Source organism: Zeugodacus cucurbitae, chromosome 2, assembly GCF_028554725.1.
Source record: "Zeugodacus cucurbitae isolate PBARC_wt_2022May chromosome 2, idZeuCucr1.2, whole genome shotgun sequence".
In the NCBI taxonomy this organism is placed as follows: domain Eukaryota; kingdom Metazoa; phylum Arthropoda; class Insecta; order Diptera; family Tephritidae; genus Zeugodacus; species Zeugodacus cucurbitae.
Window position 1 is genome coordinate 82,763,250 of NC_071667.1, and position 27,396 is coordinate 82,790,645.

A 27,396-nucleotide genomic window follows, 5' to 3' on the forward strand; every position below is an offset into this window, starting at 1 on the left:
TTTCCCGTTACTTTTTGAACTGGTTAAATTGGTTCATAAATATGATTTTCAATAACTTGACCGCAGCGACACCTAGCGGTTTTAAAATACACAATAAAAACTTTCCAGATTTTCATAAGGGAGGGGTCTGGGTTTCAGCGCAAAAAAAAAACACTTTTTTGTGATTTTTATCTCAAATATCGATTAAGCAATTTTATTCAAACCTTCTATACATTATTGAGCATAGTTTTGACTATGTTAAAAAAATTAAAATTTTAGTTAAATTTGAAACAAATCTTCCCCTCAACGTTCTCTGAATATTTTTTTTTTTAAATGTGTTCAAAGTTTGAAATGAATCGGTCGAATAGTTTTCAAATGGCAGTGAACACGGACTTCGAAAAAGTAGTTTTGAGAAAAACGCGTTTAAAGCTGCACTGAAATCCCAACCGCCCGTAGCTGTTAGAGTAAGAGCGTTAAAGGCCCCGAGACTAATTAAACAATAACTTCAAGAATGTTGCTTAGATCGGATTAAAATTTTGAGGACATATTCTTGAAATGTTAAACAATAAGATAAAACAAAAAACATAAAACCATAAAACAGCCAACAGAGGGGCTTCAGTGTTCAGTTCACTACGAACTACACAATCTCATTGATCTTCAAAAACCTTTAGTACACATTTTTAAAACAAGGGTCTTCTCACGGATCATAATATACACTTCTCTGGTTGTCTAGCATTGTTGAGCAAACACTGAGGACTGTAACAAATTTATTAGATTTCACGTAATTAATAAAGCAGTTCATTTGTAAATTTATGATACAAATGACTATATTTGCTTAAACAGCGTTTATTTGTGCGTCTTCTCTTTCCACATATATCACTCGCATTAATCAGCCATTATTTACCGCACGACTGTGTCAATTTCTAAGCGCTGATGAATTGTTGCATATTTTTCAAAAAACGCAAACCAATAGACAATCCCAAAGGCAAGGAAGTAGCACACACACACACATACTCACATACATATGTTCATACATATATATAACTGTGTATTATTGCTTGTCAACAAGTTGCGTCAATGTGTCGATGGGTATTCTCATAGCCATTGTTGGACAACATTTAGGTGACTTCAGCGATTGACAACCGCGAAGCGATACAAGAAAAGATAACCAAAAAAATTTTGAAAAATCAGCCGACAACAACAACAATAAGAGTAACAGTAAGAGTAACAAACTAGCGTAGTTTGTTGTTGTTGTTGTTTGTGCCTAAGCGAGTTCGAGTTGAACTGCAGCGGCATAAAGGTCATTAAACGACTTTTCGGGAATGACTAGGGAGACTTTGGTTTTTTTTGTTGTTCTTGTACTTTTATTTCACTTTAATATTCTTATTTATTCATCACCGTTTCTCTTTTACTTTTCAAATGAGCGTACAAAGTCTGTTATTATATTTGCTTTTATAGCTTGGTAAATTGCAGTTGAACGTGATTAGAAGCGAGATATGAACTCGTTCGTCTGCGTGTGTGTGTGCGTGCGTTGGTAGGCGCAGGCGCAGCTAACTGATATGAATAGATGTGAAATATGCTGTTTAACGCTGTAAATACTTTACATGAACATACATACATATTAAGGTAATCATACCTTCTGTGTATGTGTGTAGCTGTTTAAGCAGTTGCTGTTTGACCGATTCGTCATCTACCTCACAGCTGTGTCAATGCTCACGTGTACTGCTGCCACAAAATAATTTACTTACTTAGCCTGCGTGTATGTGTGTGTGTGTGTTTATGCGCTTGTTTATGAGGATATAAGTGTGATATAAGTATGTTCGCTCGTTATCAGCAAGAAAGAATTGTTGTGTAGCGCACTACCGGAGTACTCAGCGAAGATTCGATTGAAGTGTCATGAAATCAACAAGTACACACATACAAACATAAACGCACAGTTATAAATATAAGCATTTACATATATAAATATATAAAATATAGATGTGTTGTTGTTGTTGCATTTTTGCCTTTCAGCGCTACTGCCGCGCCTCTATCTCCTCCTCCTCTCCGTCCATAATTTCATACATTTCCATACATTGCATTTATGTATGTATGTGTCGCTTATCAGTTGTACCGCAACAACAACAACAACAACAGCAGCAGACTCATAAGCAACCACACAATGGCAACAAAACACTGTAGTTAGCTGTAAAAACTGTTGTATAGTTTAAAGCAAGCACACAACAACGGCCATTAAAAGCAAAAACTATCAAACTGATAAGAAATGTGTACAAAAATAGGAACTCAGGCACGTCCATATGGAGGCGACGTCCAAGCGAGCGAATGAATGAGCGATAGGAGGTGTTGTGGAGAAAACGGGTAACTCCAGGGAGCGAAACATGAAGAGTGCAAGAGCGCACAAACAAGCTAAAGAGCGCCGATAAAGAGCTGCATTTATTTGCTTGTGTGTCATAAATTTTTGGGGGGCGAACACTACTGCATGTTGTCGAGTGAGCGCCGTTAATGGAAATTTATGAAGTGAAGTGGTAGCAGGCGCGTTAAGTCCAAAAAAACGAAAAAACAAAAAATAAAGAAAATATAAATTTGAAATGACGACATTTCGGCTGTGCAAATAGCAAACACAACAACAACGAGTGAAGTAAATATATTTTCTTTTTATTTAGTGTGTGTTGTTATTGTTTGCTTTTTGAGTGCTGGCGCTCTCACGTTGTGAGCACGCTGCGGACACTTGTTTGGCTCCACTAGTGAATGTCATAAGCTCGGTGGTATACTTTTTAAAAAGACACACATACATATGTATAAACTACATATGCATACATATACAAACATAAATACATATGTATGTGCATGTGCTTAGTGTTATTTAAAATTCATTTATGAGTCAAGATAAGCGCTAAAAGTGTCTTCTCTTTGTTTCGAAGCTACAAAGTCAGTTATGCATATATAAATATAAATACATATATACATACATACATACATACATACAAATGTAAGGCTATGGCATATGAATTAAAATCTCTACCGTTAAAACATTTGGTGTGTTAGCTATGTCCAAGAACTAGTTACAAACTGGTTGCTAATAATATACTTGTATATTTCAAAAAAATATTCCCACTTAACTTATTGTATGAGTCGAGCTCTTCAACTTTTTAGCATAGAAGTTTTGTATTAGCCTCGAAAGGAAGTACTTGTGGTATGAGATTTTAACTAACCCCTGGGTTTCAAAATTTGAAATACAAACTTTTTTTATTTGTCTCATTACATAGTACAATATGTTTAAAATATTCTCAAAAAATGTACACCCAACAGTCCACGCCTATTTCAATATGAAACTTTAAACGTGCTTAAGTCAAAACTCAAAATTTCAGTTCGTTGAACACGATTTCTCGAAGAGTTATAAAGAGATTTCGTTAAAATTTTGCAAACATCTTTGAAAAGACATTATCTAGTTATTTAACTAAAATTTTTTAATTATGTTACAACTACATTTTTCTAGCCAATATATGGCGAAAATTTTTACCCAAAAAATGTATTTTATTTTTCAAAATTTGTCAAAAATTCGAATTTTAATATTAGTATTTTTCCTTCATTCAATAACGAGATTTATTTATGTAATATCCAAATATTTTTGGTTTACTCATTTTAAACAAACCTATAATGAGTTATGCTGTCCACAGCAAGCGCATTTTTTTAGATGTCAAGGGAGATGAGGTACCAACGACTGAGTTTTCTGAATTTTTAAATAAACATTTCACAAAATACTGTTTTAATATTGAATTTTTTAATTGAAATATATGATTGGATGATTTTAAACCTCTGAAACCCACACAACTCCTTAAATTAGTTTCATTTGAAATCAATTAGTTGAATTTGTGAACTTATTGTGAACAAAAAATTATTTTATTTTCTTAGAAATAAATTTTATTTAAAAATTATTTTTTTGTTTTTAGATTAATTGCAAAATTAATAATTTGAATTAGTTTGAAGGGATGTCATAAAGCTATAAATATTTAAAAATGAATAATTATAATATAAAAAGTATGATTTTCCAAGATAATAAAATATTTTTTGTTAGTTGAAAAGTTGTTGCTATAACGTTTTAAAAATAATTTCGTAAATTTAAAAATTAACACAAAAATTTTAAATAAAATGCAAATTGGAGTTTCAAGTCTACTTAGTTGCTAAACATAAAAACGAATGAAAGCATCTTTAAAGTTTAGAACAAGAAAAAATTACTTAAAAAGTTATACCGTAGCGGATTACTGTAACCATAACAACCTCTATTATTTTATTTTTATACCACTTTAGACATAATTTCCCTTCCCTCGTGAAAAAATAAAATTATCCAATACCCCTTCTAATGCGACTAGTTCAAGTACTACTCTCATGCATCCATATTCGCACTCAATAGCTTACTCATACATACTGCTATAAATGAGTGTGTTACCACTACACACACACACTCAAACGCAAAAACACTCACGCACACATGCGCGCTCTCCACCATTCCAATAGTGCAGCGCTGAGAGAGTGAGTAGTGCGCTTGTGAGCGGCGCAGCAACGCTCAACATTTCGACGTCAATTTTCGAGCGTTATTTGTTTAATGCTTTCTGCCTCGGCATTTTCGTTTAATTTAATTTCATTCCATTGCAATTCATTTTGTAAGTCAGACATTTCACGTTTTTCTCTCGACAATTTTTGTTTAACGTCACGACGACGTCGAGTGTGTACGCTTTTTGCTGTGTGTTTGTACAAAAAAAAATACAATTTAACGAAAAAACAATAAATGTGTGTTGAAAACGCTTTAATTTATTTGATTTAAATTATTAAATTACTTTAAAAAAATTTAAAAAAATTTTTAACGGAAAATTTTGAAAAAAAATTGAAAATTAAAAGAAATTTGTGTGTGTGATTTTGAAAATTGTTAACTTTGGCATTTAGTGGAAGCTTCAAGTATTCATTGTGTGGGTGTACGATATATGTATGTACATAAGTACCTAACGCTGCGTGTGTTGAGATTTGCATTCATGTAAATATATACATATATGTATATGCATTTTATGAGATTATTGTTATTGTTGTTATAATGACGTTTATGGCGTCGTAAATTAATTTAAAAGTTATTCTAAACGGCAAAGATTGCCTAAGTAATTCGTCTAGTTGTGTGTTTATACGAGTACTTATACTTAAAACAATGTAGCGTTATGTAAACATTGCATACACCTAAGTATGTACGTATGTATGTATGTATGTGTGCAGGCATGCAAAATACACCTCAGCAAGTGGGTGTAATGAGTAAGACATTGTTTCAGTTTGTTTCGGCTGTGCTGGCGTTGAATAACTCATTTATTTTTTGAATATTTAGCGTGTAATGAAAACTTGTGAAAATACTATTTTCGAAGCTCGAAAATTAATGACTTGATTACTCATAGAAATTTTACGGTTTTGGAATTGCAGTGCACCACTTTTGGCGGTATAAACGGAAATGTGACGCCTAAAATCATGCTATATATAGCTTTTTGGCATTTTTCAGTTTTTTTGTTAGAAAAGAAGCTTGCAATCTTTTATAACTCGTAATATAAAATATTTGAAAATACGAAAATGATTTTTTTGCAGGGAAATAGCTTTCATTAATAGTTGAAATTTTAATATTTAAGCTGCTAAACGCCTAAAATCAGACTAAAAATTTCATATTTAGGTTTTTGAAGTCTCTAAATTAAATAATAAATTTTTTTTCAATAATTTCTTCAATAAACCACACTCCAAAATTATAAATTTCCATCAAAACAGCCCTTAACACAACTGCTTGTGTCACCACTTTTTGTGTCTATGCTCAATTAATTTAAGCACATTAAAAAGTAGACACAAAAGCTATCGAATTCTTTTTTTTAAATTAGTTTCACACTCCACTGTCGTCTCTTAGTTTAGTTCTTCTTTTATTCGCGCGACTTCCGTCAATTGATAATATTTCATTTCGTTAAACATTCAATACTTCAGAAATATTAAATGCAACAAAGCAATCACTCGTCGAAGTGCTCTGCCTCTAAACATACGAAGATCCACCCCTATTTGTGACGCCGCCCCCCTCACCGCGCGACGCTTATGCATTTAACAGTTAATTAAAAGAATTTGAAAGATAATAACTGACGAAAAAAAGGGGGAAATCTGTGTGTGTGACTTCAATGGGACGCACTTCATTTTTATTGCCGCAATACTGCAAAATAACAACAAAAGCCATAAGAGAAAAAATATCAAATAGCACTAAATGTGGCAAAGTTATCACAAATATCTATCAAAATACTCAAACTCATATCGGTTTGTATGTATTCCAATTTTATTTTTCACTATATGCATATATATGTATATATAATATATATATGGATGTATGTATGCAGTAGAAATGCTATCAAGATTCTTTGAGTGTGTATGTGCCTGTTAGGAAATGAAGTGGCGTTGATAGCGCGACTTCAACGAAGTTAAGCAAACGGAAAGAAAAAACATTCAACGCGGAATATTTGGCAATCATCTACAAAATACTTAACAGTTTGCATACATAGATATGTATATAGTTTTTTTCTTATATCTATCACATTAACGCAAGTGAATACATATTGTCAGCCTTTTAATAAAAAAAAGAGTCCCTCTATAAATTTTAAAATGAGGTCGTTTCAGCTAAGCATAGGTCTTATATATTTAAAATATTCCCTAATATTCTTATATATGCTCTTATATATATTAAGATAGCTTATATTACTAATATAGAACTGTATCCTGATATATTAAGATACCTAGAACGCAAAAATATGTGTTTAATCTTAGCTAGTAGGAGTAGCAGACATTCATACACTTTTGCGCTTCATCCAAACTTGTTTTAATGGGCCTGTCTACGAAAGAAAAGTCATCACTCTTATTTATGACTTATTTATAAACAACCTTAGTTAACTGTTTATAAAATGTTGTCAGTTTTTTCGTAGTATACACTCATAAGAACTTTCTTAAGATGGGGTCATCACATCGCAAATTCATTCTAAGAACTCAGATAAAATGCTTAAATATTATATGTACAGTGGAACTTCTCTAACTCGAATCACCATAATCCACAAAAAAACTTCGAGTTAGAGAGACTTCGAGATATAGAATTTTCACTAAAACATATAAATTTTCAAAAAGCTGTAAAATAAGATTTATACACGGTTTTGGTTATTTAATTCGCAAAAATTTTGATGGACATACGTTAAAAGATGTTTTCTGTAATTTTGTTTGTTACATTTTGTTATTGTTTGACTCTTGGCGTTTATATCCTATGCCTTTGTTAGATGATTTATGAAATCCATATGTGTAATATTATATTTTTTGTTCGCCTCCATACGATATAGAGGGACTCTTTTAAAATTCTGCCTCGATAGTAAAATTTTAAATTTTGTATAATGGCCTGACCAAAAAGTTCGAATAATGGAAAAAAAAAAATTTTATGAAAGTTGCCTTCTATTGCCGCTTCAAAATTTCGAGTTATGGAGAACTTCGATTTATAGAAATTCGAATTAGGGAAGCAAATTTGTATGAAATTTGTCTGCTAAACGCTATTGCCAATTCAAGAGTTCGAGTTATAGAAGTTCCACTGTATATATGTACATACATACTTATATATCAAATATACACATTTTTATTTTTCCCATTTTTATGGGGGTTCAACCTTTAACTACTGAGGTGGTGGTAAATTTTACACCTCGTAGTTTGTTTTTTTGTTTTAAGAAAAGTGGCTATGAAATCAAGTCCTTGTTTGTTAAACTAGAAGTTCGATTTCTTTAAATTTATTATTTTATTCATTTAAAAATGTGTTTTATTATTACAATTAAAAACAAATAAAATTAAAAAAAATTTTCTTTGACAAAAATTATTTATAGATTATAAAGGGGTAAAATTTACCCCCACCTCAGTAACTACGTCCAAATATTTCACCTCAGTAGTTAAAGGTTAACAACTGTTATAGTCTCGGCAAGCTGTGTCTATAGACCAACTAAATGTAGAGTAAATATTGACATATTCTGTATTGAGAATAGTTAGACTGCTCTCCCTGGGCATGATAATACAATATTAGATGTTATCTGTATACATACATTTATTTTAAATAAAAGTCATGATCTGACTATTTCAGACTTTCTTATATCTTGTCATACAATTCCGCATAAACTTTTCTTGTGAAGTACCATTATTTATCTATCTCTCGCTCTCGAAAAACTCGACTTTTCAAGTACTCGTATATGAAATTGCTCTATATAGTGTATAAAGTGCAATAGTTAAGCAACTGAGTTCTCCTAACTATCTGAAGTGGTGTGGACTAAAAAAGTAAATTAAAGTTAGTGATAAACTTATCATTATGCATCATTTGATAAAGTTCAAATTACTGATTACAATTCTCTTTTGAATGTGCAAATCAAATTGTCTGTAGTTGGTAAGATTTTGCATCTTGTTGATTGGTTTTATAATGAATTGGGTCTGGTAAAGGGCGTTTTCACACACTCTTTTGGTTAAGCGCAATGCCTGTGCTTCCGTGGAAGTTAGCCGATTTTTTTATCCTTTTGAAAGTGTCGCTATCAACTGATGTAGAGACCTGCTAACTTTTCTCGATCTTAAAAAGTAACACTAAAAAACCTTTAAACTCCAGTTAGTGTGTTATTTGCACTGCGAAAGTAATAAAATCTGAATCTGTTTTAATATGCAGATTTTGCGTTACTGTCACTAGGCCTTTTGTGTTAGCCCTAGCGCTGCTTGTGATTATGCTAATATTTTTGGCCATTTTGATTACACAAATTCGAGCAATGAAATTGAAAGTTATATTTAAATCAAAGCAAATACATTGAAATACTTTCTAATTATTATGTAATGTGCGCGCTGGTAATGTGACGAAAAATCTCAATAATTCATACATTCATGCATATGTATTCATATGTATGTAGCAAATATTGTAGTAAAGATTGTGGCGCTGTGACAGCCGCTGTAAATTAGCAAAATCACAAACGAAAGGCAGACGAACAATGTGTGCGAACATTGAAATTGAGAGAAAAAAAAAACGAAAGTAAGAAAAAGCGATAATTTGGGCAATGCCGTCGTCGTCAGGTGGATAATTTGGCGCTTCTGTGCTAATCAATTTCGCCATCTGCCGACAGCCGAGACACACACCACCATACGATCGTTATAAGTACGCCCATGTGGCTGTGTGTTAAATAAAGCGCGAATTTGTTTTTGTTGTTCAGTTGAAATTGTAACTTGTAGAAATTTTCTGCATCGCATATTTTGAAAATGAGAAAATATTTGCAATCATTTTTTGGCTGTGACAGCAGTGAAAAATATTTATTTGGCTGAGTGGTGGCTTCAAGGACACCTCAGCGCGTGTTGGCAGCCACAGCAATGGGCGCCGACCGACACCTAGCGCCTTGCAACTTTAGGAATGTTGCAGAAATAATAACGGTATAAAAAATATGTGCCACGAACACACACGCACACATTTACACATACTCGTATGTATGTATGTATGTGATTTGTCGCTGCGGAAGTTTGGCGGCTGTGGCTGCCATGGAATTTCTTGGCTGGTGCATTCTGCTGCAATGTGTTGTCAACAGCACACCGCAGCAACCATTTTGCTGTTTTTTTTAGTTTAATGTGGGTTTGCTAAAAAGGTATAACGCCAACTTTTTTTGTGTTTTTGTTTTTCAATTTCGCTCTGGTTACCGCTGGCGCTTTTGTCAGCTTGCCAAATTGATGAGTGTCAAGCGGTTTACTGCTTTTATTATTTGTGGCCACATATAGTTCTACAAATTACATTCTTTTATAATATGCATAAATATTGAATGTACAAGGTGTGTTCAAAAAATAACGGGAATTTTATTTTGTCCAAAAGTCAGATTTTTTTATTCTATATCATATCGAATTGCGACTATTTTGAGTGTGAAAACATTGTTGTATTTGAATTTTTTCAAAAAACGAAAATTCCCGTTATTTTTTGAACACACCTCGTATTTCTAATAATTGTTCTTATACAACGAATATTGAAAGTATGTATGTAAATTACAACTGATTAACTGAAAATATTTTTTAATTGCTCAACTGGTTTAAATTTACACATGCTCACGACGTTTTCAAAGTCATTTACTAAGCTTACTTGCTGCCTAAGCGTTGCTTTAATAACACTTAATTAAACTTGGCTCACACTTCTGAGCTCATCTTCATTTGTTGTGGCAGCGCATTGACAACCGTCAACAAGTTTTACCGCTATAACACCACAAATTCTACTTGATCAGCATTTCACAACTCTTTGAGATTGTGTGTTTCGTTTCGTATGTGTTTCTTTCAAATCCTTTCGCTATTTTTCTGAACAGCTTAAAATGTTAATTAGCTGTTTAGTGATTTTCGAGCAAGTGCGCAAGTCGAAGATGCCACCTTTTTTTTGCTGTTGTTGTGACTTGTCAATATCTTTATTTATTTATTTTTTGGTTTCAATTCACATAACTAAGCTGTTTGGAAACTTGAAACAGGTTGCCATTTTTGTGTATAAATTAATGATCGGTCCGATTTAATGATCGCATGTTGAATTGCGACTTTGAAAACGAAGATTACGCTGCATAAAGCAGTTAGTAGCATCATTAGTGAGGGGCGTATTTGAATATTAATAGTAGTCAGAGGGGGTGGGTGCAATAAGAGTGGCGTGAGCTTTGCTCGATTGCTGGTAGTAAACTTAGCAATAAACTTTGTTGTAGTAGAATTAGTGAAGATCATTACGCCATATATTTTTAGAGATCTAGAATGTAATAAATAATAATTTCAGTAAGAATCATATTGTATAATAATAATAATAAATGTTAAAAACACTAAGCTCAAATAAATAATATTTATCATTTATAACGGTATTGTAATTATAGCGTTCATATTAGTCTTTGATTTGAGTCAATCAATACTTATCGATACCGATGTCGATAATATGTTATCGTTACTTTGAAGTTGAAACTATTTCATTTAAAAATCGTTTAAAATATTTCCGAAAGTATATTCATAAAATTCCATATAACTTGAATGTCTGTTTAAGTTTCTTTTGTCTTCTTTTCATCGTTTTACGAAATGTTATCGATATCGATTATTTAATATATGAATGAAATATATGATTTCGAGATTATATGGCCTTGGATAAGCTTCACTGATTTCATTAGCCCATTTGAAATCAAGTTCTAAAGAATTTCTTATTTTGGTTTGGAGAATAGTAGAAAAAATACAATAACTCTCTCCATTATTAATCCAAAGCATTTTGTTTGCAAACCGAATTGAAAAACAGCCATTAAATTAAGAGCTTTATCAAAGTGATGGCATTTTCGTGGGCACGAGTCTTCTTTGTGAAAAGCATTTCACTCATTCCTCATATGTTTCTACGGCCACAAAGCTTTTGTCGCAGTTTCAAAGCAATTTTCTCAAGATTCAAGCGTAATTTGTTTTTTTTTTTTCAAATCTTTGTTGAAGTTGCAATCTTCGTTTTTTCGTTTTTCGTGCAAACGCAATATTTTGCTACAAGTTCAACGCTGTCGTTTGCTATTGTTGTTTTGGTTTGCCGTTTGCAATGGTCAAGGCCAACGCAAAAAGCTATAGCTGATGACGACGTCAGCAGCAGCAGCGAATGAGCAGAATGCGAGAAATTGTTGACAAATCAAGCGCGAAACGAGCGCACAGCAATAATAAATAAAAGATTAAAAAAAAATTAAATTAATTACAATAAAAGGAATCAATTAAAATTATCTAAAGAGACGGACCGGTTTAAAGCTTCGCTTAAGAATTCAATAAAATAAATTTGTTTAACTTAATACAAATGTTAATTTAAAAACGCTTGTCTCATCGCCCGCCAATTTTGAATACGCTCTCACGAATATTTTTTCTTCAACTTTAGTAATTTTTTTCCTCACTATTACAAGTGTATAACTCAAAATCCCAATTGACAGCTGTGTATTTATATTTCGAAGAAAACCAGTTTCCAATGACTGCTTTGTTGGTAATTTGCATATGAGCTTTTCTGCTGAAAAAAATAACCACAAATTATTTGTGTAAAAAATAAATATTAAATCACCTTCGTGTAATTCTACAGCGTTAGCGCACACGAAATTTGTACAAAATAAAAGCCAAAAGCTTAGAAAACGCCCACTGGCATTTAAGTTGAGGCTTGTAATAAGCGCTTTAGTTTTTTTTTTATTTTTTTTTTTACTTCTGAGCCGGAAACAACACATTTTAGTTACTTTGTTTTCCAGTGTTTAATAGAAGAGCGAGAGTCAGAGATGCTGCGAGCTTGAGTCATGATTTGAAAAGAAAAATATGGTTTTAGAGCCTAAGTTCAACATAATTATACTTGTCTATTAATAAAACTTTATTTACATTTTTTCCAAAATTTTACGGAAATATTTGTAATTTTCAATGTACAATTTTTATCCTCTCTGTCTGTTTAATACTTTAAAAGTTATCGATATTTTTATCGAGTTAAAGTCATCGATAATTTTCAAATCTATAATATTAGGTCCCAGAACTACTTTAAGTTACGCACTAACAATATTTTTTTGAAAGTTTAGAATCACTTTCGAAAATGCTCCAAAACATATGGTCCGCAAAACTGCATTAACAATACACGCTCATAACGGGACTGGTGCTCCATTCATTGGCATGAAACATTTTCAAAATTTCAACTTAGGTTTTCAGCTTTTTGTGTTTGCTTGTTGTTGTAAATACATACATACATACATACATACATACGTATAACTCGAAATAACTTTCATTATAAAGCATTTAGAATAAGATGAAATATGTTATAGAAACTTTGTGTTTCAGAAAGTTTTTTGATTCAGAATTAAAGAACTATTTGAAATATCTCTAAGTATGCTATGCAGAAAAAAATCATTGTACAGAAATTAATAATTTCTTGTTAAAACCCGTTATTTGAAACCCTTAGAATGAATATTCTACTTCAAAGCTTACAAAAACAGTCATTCTTAGTTTTTCTTACTATTAATTAGAAGCGAAAGTAAATATTTATAAATAGAGAACCCAAAATAGTTCATTGGAATCCTTTTCGTTGTCTCTCAATATACTAACTTCGAAAAAATTTTAGCAAAGTCTGCTCTTCGGATTTCCGTTAGAAAAAAATTTAAAGTAATGTTTAAAAAACAAATAAAGTAATTAAAAAATATAATTTTTCAAATTTATCTTAATATTTCTCTTTCACTCGATCGGAAGTCCAACATTTTTGCGCTTATTCATGACAAGATCTTATTCAGTAACTCTCTGTATCTCTCTTTCTATCTCCATGTGTGTCTATCGCTTAACCGCTCTCTCTCTCTCTCTGTCTCTCTCTCTCTCTAGTTGTCTGTGCATAAGTATGTGAATATATATTTAGTCAGCTTTGTCCATCAAGTCATCTAATCGATAAATCAATCGACTTGCTGTTTAGTGTGTTCGGCTTGTTTTTTTTTGTTGTTTACTTACAGCCTCTTTTCAGCTCATTGTAAAAATAAAAATTATTCGATTATCGAATATGTTTACCATTAATCGTATTATATTACATAATTACATATTTACTTACATATATATGGATATTCGTGCGAAAAAAAATCGATAAATCGCTAGCGATTTATGACTATTAAATGTTGTCGTGTATTCAATTGTTATTCTTATTATTGTTATTATTATTATGCTGCATTTATTCATAAATATTTTTTCTTTTTTTCTTTTTTCATACAAACAAAAATCAAATAATCGAATCGCACATTCAATTCCACCACCAAAACCACCACTACCACCACAACCACCACCACCACTACCACTACTACTACTACTACTACTACTACTACTATGTACTACTATAACTACTACTACTACCACCAACTACCACCACCACCACATTCAAAATAAAGGACCAAATAAAAGCATCCCATAAACGTTTGCGTGTTGCATTTGCTTTGAGCGACGACCAATTCATCAAGATCACACAAGATCAAAAGTAGTAAAGAAAAGTGCTCAGTGAACGTCACAGCCACCAAACAAATCAACCATCACAACAAAGTCACATCAGACCTAAAGTCTAAATTATATCCAAGTCCAAGTGCATCCGAGTTCGTGCTGTTAGTGAAAACAAAAGCATAAAAAGCGCACAGGTCGGAATAACGGTGTGAGATACGAATCAAAAACGTTACAGCAAAAAGTAAATAAAGAAAATAGAAAAAAGCTCATAAGCTCATAACGCTCGAAATACAAGAGTATCTAAAGCCGATCTGAACGATCTGCACGTTAATTAGACGCATTGACTGCATTGAATCGTCTCGCATCGCATCGACTTGATTCGATAACCAAACAAAGCAAAAATCACATCGTCTCGCATTTGCATCTCTCTGCATCCACAAAAAATTGCTTCAAGTAGCAAACAATCATCATTGCGACACCAACACATTGGGCAGGCAAAGGGGCGATTAATTAGAAAAAAAAACTGAAAACAAAAATCCCTCACTCACTCACAAGCAGCTCATATGCGCTTACGAAGCAAAAGCGAGTTTTAAAACACAACTTTAGGTGCGAGAGAAGAGAGAAAGAGCGCAAGCTTTGGAATAATTGAAAAAAAAAAATAAGAAAAAACAAAACAGTCAAGCAGTCAAAGCTGAGATCGAGCGTGTAAGGAGCGTGTAGAAGTAAAGTCAAAGTCAGTCAGAGCAGATCGTGCCATAGCAAGATCGTACGCAGTACCACAAAGGTATACATTATACGAGCAGTGAATAGAAAAGTTGGAAAACCAATAATCACAACAAACACCTCAGTTCAATAACAAAAGCAAAAAAAAAAATATATTGCACGTGCTGAACAATTGCCAAGCTAAATTACTAGGCAAAGCAAAATAAGCCATTAAGACAAAGCTAACCGTAATAAGCAGTAACCAAAACCAAAACCAAACCGAAACCACCACACTCACATACCAAATCATACCAAGAGCAGTTAGTAGTGCGAGTAGTAAAAATTCAGGTTAAAATGGCCGAAGACGCAGCTATGGAAACATGCCCAAGCCCCGAAATCGGCGATTCTAGAAAAAGGCCACTAGATTCCGATCCGGAAAATGAACAAACCAAACGCTCACATTTCAGTTCCGGTAAGTCTCTTCTTATAAATTGCCTCTATCATTTACAAAAATCACCAAAAAAACAAAAAAAATATACTAAAGAAAACCAAGTTAGACTATAAAAGAGTTAACAAAAACGTACGTCAAAGTTAGGAAAACCCATAAACAATTATACCTGTCTCTCTCTTTCACTCTCTCTCTCTCTCTCAGTTACTCACTATAAGGTTTACTACAAACATTTGTTACTCAGCATTCTTGCGCTCTTGTCTGCTCCTTGTTTTCACATGTAAACTCATCTTCTCTCTCGCTTTTATTATCTATCCTTTTCTCTCAACTTGTTCAATATGTTTTGTCAACAAAGTGTGCGCTCCACACGCTCTCTGCGTAATTGTACTTAATTGATACGTGGAGTTTGCCATATAAATCAGCTTAATGTAGTTAATGTTTTTTAACTTCTCAGCAAACATACTATACTTCTTCCATATATGTATGTCTATCTACATATATGTGTTGCATTCACACGCCTCATTATAGTGCACTCATAATAAATAGCGCGCTCTCTTTCAAACATTCATAGCATTGCATTATAAACAAAACAATTCGTCGCTCAATAAGAGATGGGCTCTCAAAAGAGAACGTTCTCTAGGATTTTAGTTTTAAATACAAAAAAATATGAAATAATTTAACGGTGTATTCTTGAACAAAATTATTTAAGTACTCAGATTTTCGTCTGTTTGCTTTACCGTTATAGTGCTCAGGAACCATACGTTATACGTTGTTAGGTTCTTGTTTCACATGTGATTTGTGTTTCAAGTGAGTCTTGAGCCTCTCCAGTCTTGTTTCTTATATTTATGATATTCCATAAATTAAGATTTATTCGAAGTGCTTAATCCTAAAGCTTTTTAATTAAAAAGTGAGGTTATTTTTTTTGACAAAACCTTAATAGCAGATGTAAATAATTAATTACATAATTTAACGCTTAATGAAGCCAATGTGATCTTCAAATATGCATTCGTTAGTCGTCGTATTTACAGCTATACCACATAGGGAACTTTCTTTAAGTAGAAATTATATTTTATTAACCTAAAATATGTGTCTGTCTTACATATATAATATATAATATACAAAATGCTTTCTTTGTTTAAACTATTATTGCTTTGTAAATAAGATTTTGTGCGAACTGAAGATACTCGTTTAACATATGTAAATTGCCTTGTTTTCACTGTGATTACTATATACTATAAGTGAGTAAATGATTTTGTGTTGTACGCTTAATCACGTACTAAAGAATAGTGCTTCTTTAAAGTACTCACTACGAAATTAGCTGTGTTAACCTCATAGACAATTCCACAAACAAGTGGTGAAGTGCTCAGCGAATACTGCAGTTAATAAAGTTTAACCTTTTTTTTCGATTTCATTTTTTTGATTTAAGGCTGCAGTGTGTCCACATTTCTTTGGTGGCCTGCAAATACAGCTCTGTGCCTCTCTGCATGATATACGCAATGGAGGCTAAGCATGATTTTTTGTAGTTTCTTTGGCCTCTCTGCCCTACTTGTATTTAGTTGACCAGTGGCTGGCATAATACATTGGTTGCCAAATTTAATGTTAATTGTGCGTAACTTTATGCGATAGCTACAAAAATATTATTTATTTCAGTGGTTTGAGGGGGTATTGCCATGACATATACATATATAGAGTTGCCAGAATTATCAGTTTTTAAACAGTAGCAATTCCAGTTTTCTACTTTTTCCTCATTCTCTCTAGTACTGCTATTCGTTGATAGCGACTAGTACTACACCGAGTTGAACTAGTCTGTTTGTTCACTGTTTCAACGAATTGTACAGTATGAAATCTGATTACTAAAACATAAGTATATATAATAATATACAAATATATGTATGTAATAAACAGCATTTTTTTACTGACTGCCACTCGGCGTTCTTCAAAGTCAACTACATACAACACGCTCGTCAACAATGATGATAATATATTCCAATGTTGCCATATAGTATTTAACAACTAGTAGTGAGCAATTAAAAACAATAAATATTTGAAGGCATCACACATGTAAGCAATTGAAAATGGAGGCAACAGAATAATTAAGCACGAATGCAATGTGGAAAGGGCGCGATACTCGGTATGGTGAAGCGCAATAAAAAGGGGAGGATATTTTGTACATGTACTGTTGCAAGCTAAATAATACTGTAGGTCATTCAAACAATATACATAATTTGTAGCAACAACAAATTTTTGTACAATAAAATTACTGCAATTTGAAATAAGTACTCTCAACAGCAACGTAATTACTTTTTTGAAGAACTTTTTTTTGAACTTCATATGATTAAAAGTAACAAAATAAATTATTAAAAATTCATAAAAATTTCTGGGTCAGTCAGTTGCGTGTTAATAATATTGAAATTTCCACGCATTTACTCCTACATTCGTGACATGACTTAGTGCAGTTAGTGCTGCCACATTTTTCTACATTTGTAGTACATTTATAATATTTATAATTTCAAATATGTCATGTGTTGCTTATTACCATCATATCCATAGCCCCGCAGCCAGAACAGTTACAAGTACATATATGTCAGGTGTGTTGTGTGACCCAAACACCTGTCACCCCATATTTCACGTGTTTTTTTGTGCTGCCATTGTTGTCACGAAAAGTGCTGGCACTCAACATATTCCATTCTATTCTATGCTACTTTTGTTTTCTTCTAGTTTTTCACCTTATCTCACTCGCTGTGCCTCAAAAGCTTAAGTTGCTCTGGTGCCATAGAAAAGTGTATGAAGTGGACACTCTTCTCCGTTGTGGTTACAGCTTTTCAGTTATTTTTGGGTGAAGATGATGCATGGTTCAAGTGTTGAAAGTGAGATTGCTATTGTATGCGTTGAAGGGATATAAATTTAGATTTGGATTTGAATAACTAAAAATTGCAAGAAAAGTCGCTGAAAATCTTTCTTTAGTAGCTTTATATTGTATATTACTGCGATAATGTTGAGAGCGAGAACAATTTCTTGAAATCCGAATAATCACAGCCAACTTCGCATGAAATTAGCGAATTTAAAAAATTTAGGGTGAATCGTTCATATCAGTGGACCCAGAGAACAGTCAAAAATGACTCCAAAATGAATTGATGGAATGAGTTGGCTTCAAATTTTCTCACAATTGAGTTAAGATCATATATTATCTCTGTCTCTCTCTCTCTCTCTCCCCTGGTCTTCCAAATATGAGAGACTCTTCTCTATATACTATGCATCCACCTCTGATTTAACTTATAGAAATAAATAATTTGCATTAAATTTATTTATTATTTTTCTATGAAAATAATTGCATACAATTAAAATAAGTTAGTACGTGCTCAATGCCGGTTAACAATTTTTAATTAACGATAATAAAATAATAATGAGTAATTAAAACGAGACGCTAACAAGGCAAACGAGACTTCATTTTTATTTCTTTTTACATTTTTTCATGATTTCGTTGTATGACGATTATTTTCAAATCAAATGAAGTGGCAGCACACATTACTATAAAAAAAGCTGACACACACTCTCAAGTCAACATTACACCTGTCATGCACTTATTGAGCATTTAGCAAACGTGTGATTGAATGACCCATTGGCTGACTAACCAACTGACTGCCTGATTGACCCATTGACTGACTGACTGAGTGCCTGTTGGACTGAAGCACCGCGCTGTCACGCCAGCGTTTTGCTGTTGCTCATTTAAATAAATTTTGTTACAATAATCGCATTTATTGTCTGCCTCCTCACAGCGCCGTTTCGACGCGATTAGCTGTTTTGCGCTGGATTATCAGCGCTTCGTGGCTATTTTTAAGTCCATTGCATATATATTTTTACACATAAATGTATTTATGTGTGCGTTTAATGAGCTAATTTTTATGTGTATTGCCGATTAGTAGTCCGGTGTTGCTACTGCATACGTATCCACGAAAATAATGAATGACCCTGTGGGAAAAGGGAGACATCAAGCTACGAATTGGGATATACATATATATTATTTTTGTTGACAAATCGTTGATGTCAGAAGAAGAAGACTCATGTAATCTATACTGTTTTTTGAAAATTATCTTAAAAAATTTACAGTTATGTATTTGCTTTATTAAAAGCAAATTTTTCATTGTTATGTTATAAAATACTTTCAGTTATGACTAAGGGAGGTTCTATATTTCTTAATATTTACTTAATTACGTGCTTTGATTGCCCATAGTAATTTCTATAAGAATACTGAATTTCTATTTTCATACACTGGAAAAAGTTTTATAAAGAAATCAAACTTTAAATAATGACATAAAAAAGTTAATAATATAAAAGAGCCAAAAACTATGAAATGCTTAAATTTTGCCAAAAAATAAAAAAAATGTATATCATAAAATATTTCTACACTGAAAAAATTTATTAAAAAAGTAAAACAAAAAAAAAAATTCTAGCAAAATAAACACAAATTTTATAAAATCTATTTTGTTCATACACTGAAATTTTTAATTTAAAAACTTTAAATAATTTAAATAAAAAAGTTATATTAAAAATAAGAAAAATTCCATTCAAAATTCATGAAATGCTTAAATTTAAGCAAAAAAAAGTATTTTCTAAATTTCATAAAACTCCAAATTTTTCCTACTGACCATCTTGCCAGTAGTTACTTTCATCATCGTTTGCAGCGCTTCAATAATGATGTCATTTTCTCAATACTGTCATTTGGTTGTTTTATTTTTTTTCGCACATAATTTCTTAACTTGTTGTTGTTGTTATTTTCAAATTCTATTTCGTTAGAGTTTTGCTAATTTCAGTAGTTGCGCTATTGCGTTTTAGAATGTCCGCCTGGCAGCAGTAGCCAGTTTAACTGGTACATCTTCTTCATGCACTGCGAGTATTGCACATTACGAACGAGCGTTTATTTATAACTAATATTTTTTATTTTATATTTGAAAAAAAAAAATCTCTAATCCGCAACAACTTGTTTTACTGCGTTTTTAATTTTGCCAACAGCTAAATTAATGATGCAACAATGATGGGAGACATACCTGCATACACGGGTCTATAAAAAAACCTGCTCACTGTTGGCATTTCACGCTCGTCGTGCTTTGTTCATTTGAATAACTGTTGATTAATTTTTTCAGCAATTTTTTGCTGTGATTTCAAATTAAAATATTCATAAAATAATAAGAAAAATTATAATAAAAAATCGAAAATAAAAAATTTGATTGAAAAAATATTAAAAATCAAAAAAATTAAACCTTTAATAAACAGTTAGATTAACTGAGTTATGCATAGCAATTCTTTCTTTGAAACTCAATTTTATAGAAGTATATTTGTACATACTTAAATACATACATAAATATATAAGCGTTTAAGTGGCTATAAACATGTATTCATTGTACGCCTAATCACTTGCTTTGATTCGCAAATCGATTGCACTTTGTTCGCAATTTATCGCTCAAACACACACACACACACACGAATGCAAATATATATGCGAGCGTTTGCTCTTGAAAATGCTTTGTGCCAAACTCAATAAAAATCTCAACTTCAAGCAGCTAATATATTTATTAGGTATTTTTGTTGTTGTTGTTTTTCGTTTTAGTTTAGTGTTTTTTTTGTGCACACATTCGTGATGCAAAGTGTTTGCCATTTCTTTGCTGCTTAACAATTTGTTGTTGTTGGTTGTTTTCTGCTCATATGACTGCACATTTTACAAAGTTCAAGTTTATCGAGTTTTGCTGGCTGGAGGCCTTGCACTTTACTTTGAACACACACACACACACATTCAAATACTTTTAAGTGTCTCATATGCAAAATACGCGGATTTAAATATGCATAATTATATAATATGTATGTATGTAAGTGACAAGGTGTATTATAAAGTTATCGTGTTTGGGGGTCAAGTTCAGCCTTAGATTTGTTGTCGCTGGCGAATCTAGGCGATATTGGCTAGTGAATGCTTCTCTATAAGCTTGCATTTGTTGGCTTTGTTGTCATGGCTTGCATAAAATTAACGTTTGTTATGACATCCAATGCCCAATAAATGATGTCAATATAAAATATTGAAATGAGTCTAATTGGGTTTCCACGATATTTAATTGGAGATAATCATATAGCAAAGCCAAGGATATGCAAAAAAGTTTTCAAATGCAGTGCTTATGTCTTCTGCTTTTTCTTCAGTTCTAATGAACCAATAAAAGACATTTCCAATGGTTTGGAAGCTAAGGTATAAAACTTTCGTCCAAAGTATCTTTATAGACTGTATTGTCGACATTGTATACCACTTGACTGAAATTATTGATCTCAATCGATATCATTTACAGCTGAAATAACGGTGTAAGTTATCGGGACGCTATCGTTATTTACAAGAGTGACTTATGTAGGAGGAACCTGGACCTATTGTATGGCCAAAATCTGCAGGTCCATATGTATGTAAGATTATATATATATATTAGGTTCAATCATATCTAGTAAGAAATAAAGAGTATACTTCTGGGTTAAGAGCTTTCGAAAATTTAAATATAATTCCTTATTTGATATCTACGTCTCATATTCGTATGTATGGTATAAAATCGCTTTACACATGCTTCAATCGAGCGTTAAATCAAATTCTCTCAAGGAGATAAGCGCAGCTACAAACACATCGCTCATAAAAAAAATATAATAAAACAATTTTTTTCTCTAGAAATCAAAGCTCGACAACCACCCATTATGAGCACTTCTCCTTTATCCACGCCTAAGTATCTGCTAATAAAACGGTATTTAGCGTGCTCTCACACTCACTCGCTCTCTCGTCCTCTCCGCTGTTTATCAAACAAAGTGTATTTGCGAACTCATGGTGATAAATAGAAAAAGATCAAGATATAACGCGATTGACCTCAAATTTTGATAAGACCACATACCCCAGACTTGTAAGCTTGATTACATAAAGTACTATGTATAACATGTCTATTATATACATGCATATAAGTATATACCGTGTGTGGTTAGTTAATAATGCTTGTAGTGTGGTTGGTATTAAAGCGCTTGCCAAGTGGAACACCAAAGAGATATGACTTGCAAGTATGGGACTGATTTAGTTGAAGCACTTAAGCCGAACTAGCACAAGTAGTTGGAGATAATGTCAGGAATTATATACTGCCTATACACTGTGAGTTTGTATGTATTTTCTGTGGTTGTGTGGCTAATGTGAAATGGTTTGACATGACGAGATAATGCGCCGGTGTTGAAATTAACTGTATGTGTGTGTGAAAAAGTGCTGATAAGATAGAAAAAACAATTCAAAATGTTCATGTTGTTGCAATATTCGGGCATAAAACGAAAAACTACTCAATGAGTAAAAAGTAAAAAGTATAAGTAAAACAATTTCGAAAATTAACTATAAAGTAGAGCGTAAAAAAAATTAGTAAATAAAATAAAATAAAATAAAATAAAATAAAATAAAATAAAATAAAAAAAAAAAATAAAATAAAATAAAATAAAATAAAATAAAATAAAATAAAATAAAATAAAATAAAATAAAATAAAATAAAATAAAATAAAATAAAATAAAATAAAATAAAATAAAATAAAATAAAATAAAATAAAATAAAATAAAATAAAATAAAATAAAATAAAATAAAATAAAATAAAATAAAATAAAATAAAATAAAATTAAAATAAAAATTAAATAATAAAAAAAAACATAAAAAGTAACTAAATAAAATTACAGAAAAAATTAAACAACAACAATTTGATGACAAGTTGAACACTTTTAATAAACAACATTTTGCACTTGTGTAAATTAATTTGTAAATACAAAAAATGCAGTTATTTTCCTGTATGTCTGAAATGATTAAACAAAAATGTTTTTGCCGAGCTATTGATGATAACAGTTCGATTATGTTAGAGTAACATTGTTCGAGTAGTTACATTTGAAATTCACACAAAATTAATATTATTTACTTTTAATGTAAGGTTTTGCAAACTTCACAAAAAAACAACAAAAACAATTGTGCTTATAAATATACAAAAGCCGCTTTTAATATAATGCAAGCGCGAAAGAAAAGGAAATGAGTGTAAATATGTATATATACAGTTGTTAGCGGTACACTCTGCCCATATACATATGTATATACGTATATATTAGTATGCACATATAATATGTATGTGTTCATATAGCGCACTGTTTTCATTGTGCTCTTGTTCTTCTGCACTTTATTTCACTGGCTAGCACTTGTGCCACATACTTGAAAGCATGCATATGTGTTTGTGTGTTTGTGCACGCTGCAACAATGCCTGAAAGGGTTTTTGTTTCACAAGTTCTCTTCTAGCTTTTACTTTCACAATAAAAAATAAGCGAAAACCGTTGCGCAAATGGGAATACTCACACATATGAGCGTGCGTGGAGTTCGACAAAAGCAAAATGCATAATGAAAGAGCGTTACTAGAAATCTAAAATTCACATGAAATGAAGGTATTTCACATTAAATTGCTTTGTGTGGCGCTAAAAGTAGATTTGAAATATTTTACATGTATGCAACTAAGGCGCATATGAGTAACCAAGGTCTAATACATATATATTTGCAAATTATGTGTTTGAGTACTTTTCGAATATGAGCTGAGTGCATTGGTTTTAAAAAGAAGCCATTTAGCACCTCGGCTTGTGCGACAAGGCCTACTTTAAGCGTTGAGTAAAGTAAAGAGCCAGTTTCTGAAGGTTCTTATTTCAAAGTTTAGATCGATACTTACATGCTGAAGAGGGTATATTTTTTTACTTATATGTATATACCTATATGAAAGTAACTACAAAATCTCTTTTAAAACAAAGCAAGCACTGAAAATGCCATATTTCCATGCTTTTTGAAAATCCATTAAACAACAACAAGCACTTGTAACGTGTGCTCAGAGCACTCATTCGCATATTCATCAATAAATAATGAAATATTTTCGCATTTTAGCCATGGGGCCAACGGTCATCAGCGTGTTGGCATAATGCCTAAATATTTATGTGTTTGCCATAAGAACGCGGTGAAGCCTGTCGCATGTCACAGCTAACTGCTTGTGTTTAACATTTGTATGCGTGACCAAATACATTTGGGTTTTTTGTTGCAGTTCTGCAGCGCTGCCAGCTTCTCGTCATAAATACATTTTTTTGCCACTTCACCGATTCATTTTCCATTAGCGTGGAAGGACCAATGTGCAGTTTAGGGCTGCAGAGGAGGCCACAGCGAATGCTCAAGGACGTTTGCAAAGTGGGTGTTTTGCTGGTGTGCGATGCAGTGCCACATTGGTTATGGCTGCAGCCAGCGACAGCGTGGCACGCAATTGCTGTGTGGAAACGAGCGAAGTCCCCTTTAATTGCAATGCGCGTTGCTAAGCACTTGCATATGCGAGTATGCATGCCATAGCGTGCTCTAGTTTGTCCGCTTCAAGCCCTTAGATATGTATATATACACGTATGTATGTCTATTGATTGTTGCTTTTGTTGCAATTCTATTTTCGTCGCTGCAATTTGACATTGCGTCTACACTTCTATTGCCATTGCCAAAGCGAACGAGCAAGCGCGGGAGAGAGCACGAGATAGCTACCACTCATATGCAGCACACTCTCTCTCTTTCTCTTCCTTTCATTTGCTTTGATGGCTTTTGCTCCAATTTGTTTGCTTTCTGCATTTTCTTATGCGCAGGACGCGAATAGCTGCAAAGCGGAGACCTGGAAAGTGCCACGTGGGCAACTGGCTGCAGTCACCAACGACGCCACGCTGCATTGCATAGCTCACAAGCCATTACTCTCCCTCCTCCTCCCCCTCTTGGCGGTGGCGCCTGCAGTCGCGCATAAGTAGGTCAGCTGGTTGCAAAAACGAACGAGCAACGCTACAGAGCGCTGCCCAATGCGAATGTGGTGCCAAGTGTAATGCGACAAAAATGTGTCTATGGAAAATGGCCAAGCAAAATGTGCGTGTGTGAGTGTCTGTCACCATGTACTTCGGATTGTGTTTTGTATACGAGTTCTTGGTTGGCTTGGTTGGTCAACCTAAATTTTTCCAATATTATTTCGATTGTTGTTGTTGTTGTTGCTGCAAGAACTATACTTGCAACATGCTTACAAAGCAGCTGAATATTTTATTTACGCACAGCTCTCGCTAGAGTACAAGGCTCAAAGCCGATTTTTGGCATTCTGCTTTCTCGGCTTCTACGCTTTAGCTGCAGTGTTGCACACATGTGTGCCACGTTCCCGCTACAGCATTACACATGTGCTTTTGCACTCATTCGTACGCATATGCCGAGACATGTGCACGTTAGCTGTGGTTTTTGCGCAGTGCGGAATTTGATCCTTGAAAACTGCAACGCACACGCATACATCTACTCATAAAGCATAAATTACCGTTGTGAAGGTCTTCGCTGCTTATTTTCGCATGCTCATGCATGTGCTCGCTGCAGCTTCTTACGGTTCGCCAGGCAATATTTTGAGGTATTTGCTTGCATTTTTGAGTAACGCAACAGCGGTCCACCAGCGGCAGCACGCCAAGTGGGAAGAAGAAGCAGAAGACGTAGCTGACAAGGTGAAGTAGTTTTAGTACGCTTATTGACAATATACCAGGCAAATTGTGTTATACGCACACAGGCATACATAGCAATCGCAAGCGATTTTGTGCGCATTTTGCAAAAATCACTCATACGCCACGTCGTCACAATGGATAAAACTCAATGATACGTATACGTCCTGTTGGCCTAGTTAGCGGATTTTTTGAGTAGGTTACTAACAAAAGTTTCGCTGATGATACTAGATCAGATTTATGAGTTGAAAATTTAGGTCGTGTTGTGTTCAAAAAATAACGGGAAATTTAATATTTAAATTTCCATTGGTTTGGAGAGTTCAATTGTAAATATATTTTTTTCCTATTTCCAAAAATAAAGAGAAGCCAAGGACCGTCGTTTTAGAAGCTTAATTGCTGAAAGAGCCAAAGGCTATTCCAAAAATCGAAATTGAGAAGGGTTTCGACGATTGATAGAAGCTAAGTGCATAACAACGAATGTGGACTATTTTGAAAGCAATAACATTAAAGCAGAAGAATTAATTTTTTTTTTCAAAAAAACGCAAATTCCCGTTATTTTTTGCACATATTTCATATTATGTTTAAGTTAGGTTATGTAGATTTTTAGTAGCTCTGTTGTTGTTCGTTATTATTTTGTGAATCGGACATTGGGGAGTTCTTATCAACTTTTCTTTTTGCATTTTCTTCCAACGATGTAATTAAAATATGTTTATTTTTTCATTTATTATATATTTTATTATCTTGTTGTTTGTCTCAACGCACATTACTTTATATACATAACAATTAACTTAACTGCATACTTTAAAATGCAAACTCCACTTTTTCCACTGAAATTAATTATAAATTAATAATATAAATGGCCTTTACGTTGCAATTCGCGTGATAAAGTTATTTAATTGCACTGAAAAACGCAAACTTCGTGCCGCGAACTAAGTCTAATGTACATTTTTACGTACAATTATTGCACTAGAATTTTATTATTATTACATAAACTCGTTTTTATTGCAGTGCAAACACTTTATGCAATTAGTTTTCTACAAAACAAAAATTATATAAAAAAATATTAAATATAAAAAAAATATTTTTTTATTAAATATTTTTTTGGAAAATATTTTTTTTATAATTTTTTTTTTTTTGAAAATATTTTTTTTTTATATTTTTTTTGATAAATTTTATATTATATATTTTTTAATATTTAAATGAAATGACCAAGAAATATGCAATTATTGTTGAATTTTTCAGAATTTACTTCGATTAGGCTACTAATACATATGTGGTTTGTCAAATTTTTCCCGCAATTCACGTCTCTGAAGAATCACTTGAGAATTATTGGAAAAATTATTATTAGTAAAAATCTTTATGGAAAAATATATACTATAAATATAACTTGTAAAATTTTTTTTTCAATATTTCTATTTATTCATCAAAGCCAACTCCAAGCATAACAACAACTTCTAAGCAAGTTGGGCAGTGTGTTGTTGTTTAAGCAAATATATGATGTCTCAATGTGACTTCAAATTGAGACTTCCTACCATTTTGTACTGTGTTTTTGTATTATTATTATTCTCAAGCACAATTAATAAAGCTGCTTTAAGTTTAGTGTTTATTGCTCTTTTATTTGCTAGCGTTTTAGCTAAGACGCATTTAAGCGACTCAAATTGTTAGCTACTAAGGCATACTATTTTGCATACATATGTACATATAAAAGTAAGCGGCATTGAGTGGCTGTCAAGTTTCAGTTTTTTTT

The 27,396-nt window shown here is 32.6% G+C and overlaps 1 protein-coding gene across 16 annotated transcripts in view; it reads left to right on the plus strand.

Annotated features, from left to right (window-relative positions):
• Positions 1–27,396, plus strand: part of LOC105219519 (RNA-binding protein Pasilla) — an 88,918-nt gene that overhangs the window by 25,910 nt on the left and 35,612 nt on the right. For 10 of the 16 annotated variants that reach the window (XM_054236037.1, XM_054236050.1, XM_011195718.3 and 7 more), the window contains one exon: positions 13,914–15,133. Coding sequence is in view for 2 of the 16 variants with exons in the window: in XM_011195810.3 (XP_011194112.1) it covers positions 15,016–15,133 (118 nt within the window). In the remaining 14 variants the exon portion in view is untranslated. Of the gene's footprint in view, positions 1–2,060; positions 2,618–4,148; positions 4,641–4,660; positions 4,768–4,807; positions 5,009–5,048; positions 5,453–13,913; positions 15,134–27,396 lie in introns of those variants that run through there. The other 6 variants (XM_054236046.1, XM_054236047.1, XM_054236049.1 and 3 more) reach the window with 6 other exon arrangements.